Source organism: Nansenia antarctica, assembly GCF_963989245.1.
Source record: "Nansenia antarctica genome assembly, chromosome: 10".
In the NCBI taxonomy this organism is placed as follows: domain Eukaryota; kingdom Metazoa; phylum Chordata; class Actinopteri; order Argentiniformes; family Microstomatidae; genus Nansenia; species Nansenia antarctica.
In genome coordinates this window covers 20,994,216-21,005,160 of record NC_137680.1, presented here as the reverse complement: position 1 = coordinate 21,005,160, position 10,945 = coordinate 20,994,216, and the positions used below count along the sequence as shown (strand labels likewise).

At 48.9% G+C, this 10,945-nt stretch overlaps 1 protein-coding gene across 1 annotated transcript in view; it reads right to left on the bottom strand.

Moving 5' to 3' along the window:
- Nucleotides 1-3,632: 3,632 nt before the first annotated feature.
- snrka (SNF related kinase a) overlaps nt 3,633-10,945 on the bottom strand; it is a gene marked incomplete at both ends in the record, with an annotated part of 34,733 nt that continues 27,420 nt past the window's right edge. Inside the window, 2 exons of the mRNA XM_080541263.1 lie at nt 3,633-5,121; nt 9,942-10,076. Coding sequence (XP_080397389.1) covers nt 3,633-5,121; nt 9,942-10,076 — 1,624 coding nt within the window. The remainder of the gene's footprint in view (nt 5,122-9,941; nt 10,077-10,945) is intronic.

Below are 10,945 nucleotides of genomic sequence, written 5' to 3'. Positions count from 1 at the left end.
CAGTCCATTCACTTTCCCTGTTAGCACGACACATTGTCCACATCTCCATTTCCAGTGACATCGCACCTGACATCAATAATCATGTATGCTCGTCCATGAATTGTGCTTTCATCTAATGTTATGCTACTACGGGAATCAAGTGATTTGACATTAGAAATGAATTTGTTTAATCTCTTGTGCAATGTGCTCTACAATCTGGGCACATGAATGATCGAATCGGTGAGCAGGGGCCAACTGTCGCGCCATTCATCTCATTAAGTTTCATAATTGGATTCAGTTTTGTATAAGGCATCCTTTCTTTAGCGACAGTATAGGCTGCCCTGAACGAACTAGCTGTCTCCTTATACATACTGGAGGTGAGTTCTGCTACTTTCTTCGGAAGCACTTGCTTTTGTTTGAGCTCTGCTATTTCAACAGTTTCAACATTGGGTGTCATAACAGGTGCAGCTGAATTCAAGTTTGGTTTCTTGGTTGAAAACCCGAAACCTTCCAGGCTTGTCGACTCGGTCGGCAGCAGTGGCCTTTTTGGGGGCGGCATGATAGCTAGCTACTGAATGTTTTCTTCTCAATAATCATGTTTTCACGTTCGCAAGCTCTCAACGATCATATTCTGCTGTTGCACAATATTCTACTGCGCCCCATAGTGTCTTGGTGGTAAAGTGCAGGCAGTCAAAGGCATACTGTCATTCACAGGAGATTAATGGTGGTGCGCGTACTTCTTTTGGAAAACGTGTTTATTTTAGAATATTTATCATATAAATAAATATAAATAATACTCATTACATTGACATTTTTTATCAAATAATGGTTGTGGTAATGTATTATTAGCGACCCCCACAGATGTATGATTTTACTGCTTTCATGGGAGCTCAGACCTTCCTTATGGGAGCTCAGCTCCCATTGGCTCCCACATAACTCGAACCCTGTGTAAAAGCTACAAAGGACAATCAATTTGAATCAATCAAAAAATTGTTAAATATAATTTATGTAGACTCCAATTTAACCAAACAATTATGTAGTTATGTAAGAAACAAGTTCAATCGAGATCTACTATAATTTATGGAAATGACATATTCTAATCCCCAGACAGGAAATGTGTTGTCTCAGTAACGCATGTGTTATGTCATAGAGTGAAAAAAAATCACGAGAGACAAGTTTATAAGACAGCATTTTCCACAACATTTTATTTTGGATATTACCATAGCTATATGTAACTTTTGACAACAGGTATCAACTACAGAATAATACATTTAATAATTCTGCCATTTCCACTTTTTTTTTTTTTTTGCCAGTACATGGTTTTGGTCCAGTAACATATTCTGTGGGTAGTTCTCCTCCTTGATGTCCTTGGATCAATAATGTCAAACATATAACACATGCACATGTCATTCACCTGGTTACATCTGGGTAAGACAACGGTCAGAGACTGACATTATGAATAGAACCATGTATTCTCACATGACACCCATGACTATAAGGCTATATTACAGCTATGCACCAAAGGGTTCACTGGGCTGTTCTAAATATAGAGCACCATATTTACATTTCTATGTACAGACATTTGTTAAGAAGAAAAACAAAAAATAAATCAAGATATCTTTCTCCTTTTTTCAGTCCGATGTGCCGTTCTAAGGCTGCACAGGTTTGAAATATAAAACAAAAACATGTTTATTTACAGATAGCTGCAACATATAGCTTATTGCCAATGCCCTTAAAATATATCCCCACACCCTAGTTGTGTCTGTTTCTAGGCCAGGTCCGTTAAAGCTTGCAGAGATGAGCCTCTCCTGAAAGATATCCACCTGTGTGTACCACTGATCCTGAATGTCAGACCTCCCTCTACACTTCACCCTGCAGTGTCCGATAAGGTGACCCAGGACAGACAGACAGACAGACGGACGGACGCAACATGCACGCACACACACACACGTTCTTCCCCAATGAGAGACTCAAGGGTCTGCATCAACACATCTTTAATACAGCAGATCTTTCAAAAGTCCAAAAATAAACTTTTTTTTAAAACATATATACATACTCAACAAATATCCTTTAAAAGCCAGCCTGCCTGAAGACTAGTTTAGAACGGTAACAAACAAACAAACAAACATTAAAACAAGCGAGAGACTTGGGTGCAGACCAGTCCGCTGAGAACCAGAGACTAAATGCACGTTCTGTACATTTCCCTTCGATTCGTTCTAGGGATCTCGGATGCATTTCTGCATGCCTTCATGGGCCCAAAATCTCTGTATGACGTGTTTCACCACCAGCACATGACTGACATCTGAACATGACCACATCTACCCTATATGAACACATGTGGAACCTAAACACTAGTCCAGGATAATCACAAGCAAACACACGGGACACCGGTCTACATGATGGGTTTTACATTCAGTTTGACATCGACTCGTGTGTGTGTGTGTGTGTGTGTGTGTGTGTGATTTGAATGATTGACGCGTACCCAGTTTGCTAACAGGCCTACATTATCAGAGGAACGTTGTCTTTGTCAACGACTTGCCCTTTATGTTGAATACAGTGTCTTAACGATTGTTGCTCCATAGAGTTCCTCTAGTCATATTTAACCTGAATAGATGAGTTGACGCTGCCTGGGAGGAGGAGTGCGTTCGGAGTGAAGACTTTGATGGATCGCCTTATGTTCCCTGACTGACTCGCAGCTAACGAGAGCCAGCCTGTTGTTTTGGAGTAGCACTTGTTTTGGGGGTTTGGCACCAAAATAATTGCTGTTTACCTGCAAATCAATTCAGTGAGAGCTGTAGGACCATTAAAAAAAAGAAGAAGAAAAAAATAAACTATCTTTAATTCCATAAACTTTAAAAACAAAAACAAACAAAAACAGATTGTCTGTGTGCAGCATCGACTAAAAGCACTTTTCAGACAGTAGTCTTACCGTCACTGTAAAATGAGGTCACTCAAACAAATGTAAAAATCTCTCATTAGATGTGCACGCCACCACCACCACCACCACCGAGGGTTTCAGTTGGTCGTTGGCTTTAAGACTGCGTGGAGGATGGAGATAACCTCCCTTCCTCCCAGCTTATCTATGGTCACTCGTATTGCTGCCGTTTCCTTCTTTACTCCTCCAAGCGGCCCCCGTACATTCTACTGCTAGTGGGTAGCAATACTAGGGCTTGATTTTAGAAGACCGTTAGCCTAATATAAGTGCTTGCCCTTTTAGCGACCGTGTGCTACTACCCACCGTTTCAACGGGCGGTCTTTATTTCTTCCAAATGTTGTCCAGTTCAAATCAAACTCTCCACATTTGTCAATATCGACCCACCTCGCCTCAGAATTGGGCTAAGCGCTACTCATTCCAGGGGAGCGAAAAAAGGCTAAAGTGTTATTTGCGACGACAACAAGAAAAAAAAAAAGTTAAAATGTTTTGAAACAAAATAAACCCCTAGCAGCATGCGCACCTCATGTGTCATAGGTCCTAGTGAAGAAACTCTAAAAACAAAAACAACTCGTGAGAATACTTAAGACAACAGTAGAAGGCAGGTTGGATGGTGAGATCTTCTGAGGTCAGACATATGCTACAGCAGTGACTGTGGGACAGGGGAGGGAGGGGGAGGGTAGGAGGGAGAGGGTAGGAGGGAGGGAGGGCGGGTGTGTCGTCATATGACCTGACAGCAGCTAGCCTGAGAGGAGGTACACAGGAGCCCTTCTCTGGGGCTGCGCTGGATGTTCACAGAGATGGTCTTTTCACACAGAGGTAGCTGCAGCACGCTGTTCTTCAGGTTCAGGGTGGTCTCCTTGGCCAGGGCCAGTTCGCTGAGAGTGATGGCCGCCTTCTGGTCCGTGTACGCCTCCCCTGGGCCGCTCAGGGCCGTGTACGCCCCCCTCGGGCCGCTCAGGGCCGTGCTGGGCAGGGCCAGGGTGTCCAGGCTGCCGTTGGAGCCGATGCACATCTTCCAGGAGGACTTCTCCTGCACCTTGACGCTGCCCGCCAGGCTCTGAGGGTCTATGATGAACTTGCCCACCCTGTCCCCCAAGCCTGGGCCCCCTCCCCCACCTCCTCCTCCTCCCCTCTGCTGGAACTGGGAGCTGAGGCAGAGGCTCATGAGCTTCAGGCTCTCCACCAGCTCCCCGGCGCTGCGGGCCCGGCCCCGCGACGACCCTGTGGACGAGCGGTTGCTGCTGCTGCCGTTGGAGCAGCTGGAGGGGCTGCCCTGTCCTTTACCCCCCCCTCCTCCACCACCTCCTCCTCCTCCCCCACCTCCTCCCCCACCTCCTCCTCCTCCACCCCCTCCCCCACCCCCTCCTCCTCCTCCAGGAGGGCTGCTGCCCCTGTCCGGCCCTCCGCTGCCCCCCTGCTCTCCGGGGGGTTTACTCTGCCCCCCTCCCCCTCCCCCTCCGTTGCCCCCAGAGCTCCCGGGGGGCCCCTCGCTGCTGTCCCGGCGGTTCCAGCTGTAGGTGAAGCCCGTGTCCTTGTCCAGGCGCCGGCGGAGGCTCTCCGAGTCGTCGTCGCTCGTCTCCGAGCTGGAGCAGGACGAGCCGCGCCCCTGGCTCTTGCGCCGGTGGTAGCGCTTCTGCGCCGTCCCCGGCGACCCCCCCACCGCCGTCCCGTCCCCCGCCGCCACGCTGTTCATCTTCAGCCGGCTGAGCTTGGGCGGCAGGCCCTCGTCCATGTCGAAGTCGTCGTCCGACTCGCCTTCCTCCTCGAAGATCTGGTTCAGCACCGGGGCGCTCTTGCGCGACGTCAGCCGGTTGGTGATGGAGGGGGGCTGCTTGCGCCGCAGCACCACCTGGGCGGGCAGGAGGGGCGACGGGTCCCGCTCCTCTTCCTCCTCCTCGTCCTCCTCCACCCGGAAGAGGCAGGTGCACTGCTTGGCCGAGGAGGAGGAGCCCGATGAGGAGGGGGTCGAGGCGCTGGCTTTGAGGGGGGCCGAGGCCGTCCCCTGTCTGGAGGAGGCGGTGGTCCCGGAAGCCTCGCTGCTTTCCTCCCGGCGGCCCAAGTGGTCCAGCATGCCCTTGTTGCGGTGGCCGTTCAGCAGGTTCTCTGCGCTGCGGGCGGGGGACTGGGAGCCGGCGTGGGAGATGGAGGAGGCGGCCAGGCTGTCCTCCATGTCCTGGTGCATGTCCATCCTGGTGGGCCAGGACTGCCTGGGGAGGGAGGGACACAGACTGGGTTGACAATAGGGAGGCACCCAATTGAAAATTCCGAATTTAAGAAAACATTTGGTCGAATACCGAAAGCGGACCGGCAGGTTTTCATTAATTTTTGTACCAATACATAAATTAAATAAACGTTCCTTTTTATTCATGCTTTTCAACGAAAAGAAAACTATACACCACGATCCTCTGTGTTTAAATACCAAACTATACACCATGATCCTCTGTGTTTAAATACCAAAAGACTAAAATACCCTATGAAAGAGAGGGGAAAAAAACTAAAACCGGTGGTTGGCAAAGCTGATTAAGATTATGTCGGTAGTACCCACGAAAAGAAGATTTAGAATGTCAGTCATCATTGTGGTTGACAGAAATATAATTAAAATTAGCATTGTGGATGGTGTAGTCTGACAGCAGGGAGCTTGGCAGCGGATGAGAGCACAGGGAACTGGTGGACCAATTTGTACTAATTTTCCCGGCACAGAGGTTTTCTATACAGCCAGTGAGGAGAATGGAACAGCTCAGGTGATCTGTGGGTACAAGTCTAGCAGGTTTATACAGCACAGGTGATCTGTGGGTACAAGTCTAGCAGGTTAATTTGTGATATTGAACTGCTGAGCGTGAACACAAAAGCACGGTCGGCAACATTGTTCTCCTGAAGGTCCCTGTTGAGGAGACACAGACAGACACACAGACAGACACACAGACAGGCAGGCAGGCAGACAGGCAGGCAGGCAGGCAGACAGACAGACAGACAGGCAGACAGGCAGGCAGACAGGCAGGCAGACAGGCAGACAGACAGACAGCGCCGGGTCTCTCTGGAGTCACAGCGGCAGTAATAACACAATTAATCCCAGGGGAGTCGTCCTGTTTGTTTAAACCCCCCCCCCGACACACACACACACTAGGGATGGACGGTTTTTCGGTTAAACCGAAAACCGGGGTTTATAAAAATAGAAACGGTTTTTTATCAAAACCGTCTGAAACCGGATTTTTTTTTTTTTTTTTTTTTTTCCCTATGTTGTTCAAAGAATAAAACTGGAACATGTCACATGTTTGTCGTGTGTGAAAATAACAATGATACAGTCTGAATCTGCCGCGCAATGAGTGAGAGGTTTGGTCAGTTGTGAAGAATAACTGAGGATTAATATCTAATTGGGATTATATTTAAGGGTAACGAATCACTCTATGGGAAAGATAGTTGCCTTCAGTTATTGGTAGATAGGAAAGGTTTTTTACAATTAGTCGCTTACATTTAATAAGATAATTTTCGCTGCTCTCTGTAAAGCGCATTGGGTCACTTTTGTGAGAAATGCGCTATAGAAATAACATGTGATTGGATTTGATATCAATCAATCAATCAAACTTTATTTATGTTCTATAGCACAAATCATGCATTGAATGTAACTCCAAGTGCAGTATTTACTAAACCACAATATAATAAAACAAGAGCTATACGGATCAAGAGTGTTTGTGCACAGCACCACTGTGTGTGAAGGCGCTACTGAAAGTGATGACAGAACGCATGTCTCAGGAGATACGCGGTCACTTAGTGACGCAAAGGTAGTTCTGTATTTATCTCTATCTGTATTAGTACATTTATTTTGAAAGCTCTATTTTGACAGCTCTACCATGGGCACTTTTATTTTGATGGGGCATTCTTTGTTGATTGACTTACGACAGTTCAGGACGAGTCAGTCTCGCGGCATGTGGTTTTTATGAAGAGCTTTAAGTATGTTCACTGCATAATTCTAAGTCTAATATTTCAGTGATTATTGAGCAGTATTCAAATATTTCAATACATTGAGCAGCAGCTGAAACTTTGTCTAAGAACCAAGATATTGAGAAAGCAGTTCATTCAATGAAGACGCTGTTCCAAGAGATGATCTTCCGTGCAGGCGTGCACCCTGGATCAGCGGAGCTGGTGTGTTAAGTGTTCATGTGTTTTCATGTATGGTGTAGCTTACAAAAGTCTGCCTTTCCACTTATATTTGTGAAACTAAGTAGCCTAAATGTGTTGCGACTGTGCTTACGGTGTTTTAATGGTGTTCGACATGAGTGTATTGTAGCAGTAGGGCTCAATTATTTGAAATTGTCGCTTTTTTTTCTTTCTTTTTTTTCAGTTTTTCGGTCGTTTTTCGGTTAACCGGAAAACTGCGGTTTTAGTCTTTGACGGTTTTTCGGTTTCAATAATTGGAAACCGTCCATCCCTAACACACACACACAGTCACACACAATCACACACACACACAGTCACACACACACACACACACACACACACAGTCACACACAATCACACACACACACAGTCACACACACACACACACAGTCACACACACACACACAGTCACACACGGCGTCTGCCTAAGGCCCCTTTTTGTGCCGCTCTGATCCAATTTAATTCAAGCCAGGCTTTCAAAGGCTTAAGCACATTAGAATATCTCTGCCTCGCACCCCCCCAGCGACACCGCCAACCCCCCCCCCCCTCCAGCTGGGCCCAGCGACACCGCCACCAGGCTCTGTTCCATTCACACAGCCTCAAACGACCCCCCCCCCCCCCGCACACAATCTACCTGATAACACTCTGGCTAAGGGCCGGAGCAGAGAGTGGCGAGAGAGAGAGAGAGAGAGAGGGGGGGGGGGGGGAGGAGGGAAGAGGAGTCTGGATGAACGTCCCACCCTCCGTGGGACTTTGGTTCACTGTTGACTGACAGATATTTCGGCCCGCTAAAACCACCAGGGCTGTCTTGGAGCTCAACGCGGGGGGCATGTGCCCCTCTAGTCAAGGTCACTGTGCAGGGCACAGAGAGCCTCCGCAGACGTGCAGGAAAGAGAGGCAAGTGGACGGGGTGCGCACACACACGCGCACGCACGCATGGACGCAGACGCACACACGCATTCACGCACACACACACACGCACGCACACACACGCACTCACGCACTCACACACCATTTCTTCTGTGACATCACTAATTATTTCTTTTTTTTTATTTTACTTTAACCTAAGTAAATACAGTCAGTTGCTCAGTGACCACACAACACAAGGGTGAAGAAAAGAAAAAAGCAGCCCTGAAAGTCATGCTACACTACACAGTGGATCTCAGTGCATCTGGCTCCCAGCTATTCGTGACTTTAGGAGCCAAGACCCCGAGAGCTCAACCTGGACCGCCTCTACCAGACCACCTGTTACAGGTTTTACCCATGATGTTTTACCCATGATGTATATATATATAAAAAAAATAAAAGAACCTTTCTTCTTCTAGCACGACGACTGCCAATGGCCTGAACTAGATTACTCTTCCTGCTATGACAGGCGGATAGATTATTCACTTACTTAGTCAAATGTATTGATTTGTAAGTCACTTTGGAATAAGGCGTCTAAAGGCTAAATGCCAAAAATGTTAATGTAAAAATAGGTTAGAGTGAGCTGTCGGCAGTGTTGCCAACTTGGCGACTTTGTCTCTATATCTGGCGACTTTCCAGACTCCCGTGGCGACTTAATGGCTAAGCCACGCCCCAAAATAGAAATTGCCCAATCATATCACAGCAAAAGTCACTACAGGCAAATCTCGGACAAACAACTCGCTAATTAATATCTGATGGTGAAAAGCTTCTAGACAAAATATTCTTGTCATCTTTAAAAAACTGGTCAATTACTTCCTGTGGTAAATCAGAAATCAGAAATTTGCCAACACCTGCCATTGTAAGTCATTGAATGTCATTCAGTCACGTCGGTCAGTCAGTCACCGTCAGTGAAGCGTTGTTTGTTTGTCTGAGTTTTCAAAGGGGGCGTAGCTTAGCGATAGGGCCATCAGTCAAAAGCGACCAGCGACAAATCTAGGTACTTTTTCTGGTCATTTGGGGAATTACTGTAAAGCATCTAACATATCCCGTGTTCGGCGATTCACGTTACAACTGAGCTCACGAGAGACGAGTAGGCCTACAGTCTCCCCGGAGAGAGCCTGGTGACGCAAGGTTAGCCTACAGCGAGGTTAGCCTACAGCGAGGTTAGCCTACAGCGAGGTTTGCCATCACCCCCTCTCTCCCTCAACAAACGCAGCGGACAGATCCCATTGTGACGCTCTGAGCAAGAGCTGCCTGCAAATGAATCGCGGGTGCGCAGCTAACGTCCAATCACAACAATGATTTTGTACAGTTCAGTATAATATTTGTAGATGTTTTTGTTTGAATAATATTCACTCTGTCTTTTAGTTTCACACTCAAAAATCCCTCAAACGGTTCACTCTGTCTCAGTCAGTCAATTGCCCCCTCTCAGTCAGCTTACCTAGCTGTCATAGCTTAGCTCATTAACCATAATGGCTCAACTTATAGTTAGTTTGTAAACCTGCTTAGACTTTTTTTTATTCATTAAGCCTTTCAGAATTGCATATTATGCAAATTAGTTGATTACTTCATATAGCTACTTCTAGCTACTTTTGAGAGAGCCAACAGCTACTTCCATTACAGAGGAGTTGGCAACACTGGCTGTCGGGGGGTGGAGGGGGGAGGGGGGGGAGCTAGACCAGGGGCAGGCTGGGATGGAGCTAGACCAGGGGCAGGCTGGGATGGAGCTAGACCAGGGGCAGGCTGGGATGGAGCTAGACCAGGGACGTGGGGTTCCTCTTAAGGCCAGGCGGAGTGAGGACGCAGAGGACCCCCACCCCCACCCCACCCCCACCCACACACACACACACACACAATACAAACCTACGTTTATTGATCACATGCACAGGACTGTTGTAAATGTGTGTGTCTGTGTGCGCGTGCGTGGGTGTGCGCGTGCATGCGTGTGTGTGCTTGTGTGAGTTACCTGAACTGGGCCTTGATGTTGCTGGGGCTGGAGGAGCGGGTCTGCACCTCCTTCTGCTGCTTCTCCCTCAGGATCCTCTCAGCCAGCAGGAAGTAGGTGGCCGTGATGTGGTTGTACTTGTTAGTCTCCAGAGCTCTGGACAACAGGGAGGAGGAGGGGTCTGGTTAGAAGACTGTGTGAGCTAGGGCAAGGGGGGGGCTGGGCTAGGGCAAGAGAGGGAGGTGGGGGGGGGGCTGGACTAGGGCAAGAGAGGGAGGTGGGGGGGGGCTGGGCTAGGGCAAGAGAGGGAGGTGGGGGGGGGGCTGGGCTAGGGCAAGAGAGGGAGGTGGGGGGGGTTGGACTAGGGCAAGAGAGGGAGGTGGGGGGGGTTGGACTAGGGCAAGAGAGGGAGGTGGGGGGGGGCTGGGCTAGGGCAAGAGAGGGAGGTGGGGGGACTGGGCTAGGGCAAGAGAGGGAGGTGGGGGGGCTGGGCTAGGGCAAGAGAGGGAGGGGGGGGTTGGGCTAGGGCAAGAGAGGGGGGGGGGCTGGGCTAGGGCAAGAGAGGGAGGAGGGGAGGGGGGGCTGGGCTACACCAACCAATAACAGAGACCAGATAACAGGCTGTGTACCCCCCCCCCCCCCCCCCAGTGGCCCGCCTCCGTGAGAGCGACAGACAGTACCCCCTCCCCCCTCCGCCCCCCTGCAGCCTCTGGGATCACACGACACGGACACATGTTCATCAACAAACTAATGAACTCCTCAGCTAAGTGCTGCTGAAGGGTGTCTGTGTGTGTGTGTGTGTGTGTGTGTGTGTGTCTCTGGCGGAAAACAATAATCTCTTGAATGACTGAGGAGTTGGAACGAGCCCGCCGGCGTCCTCTCAGACTCCCAATCACGCAGCTGCTTCCCTCCTCCTCCTTATCGGTAAAAGCTCCAAACAGCATTTTAATAACGGGTCCCCGGTTGTTCCTGCGGGGGGAACCTCTGATCGCTTTTGGAAAATGCGGCGGCGGCGCTTTCGAGCG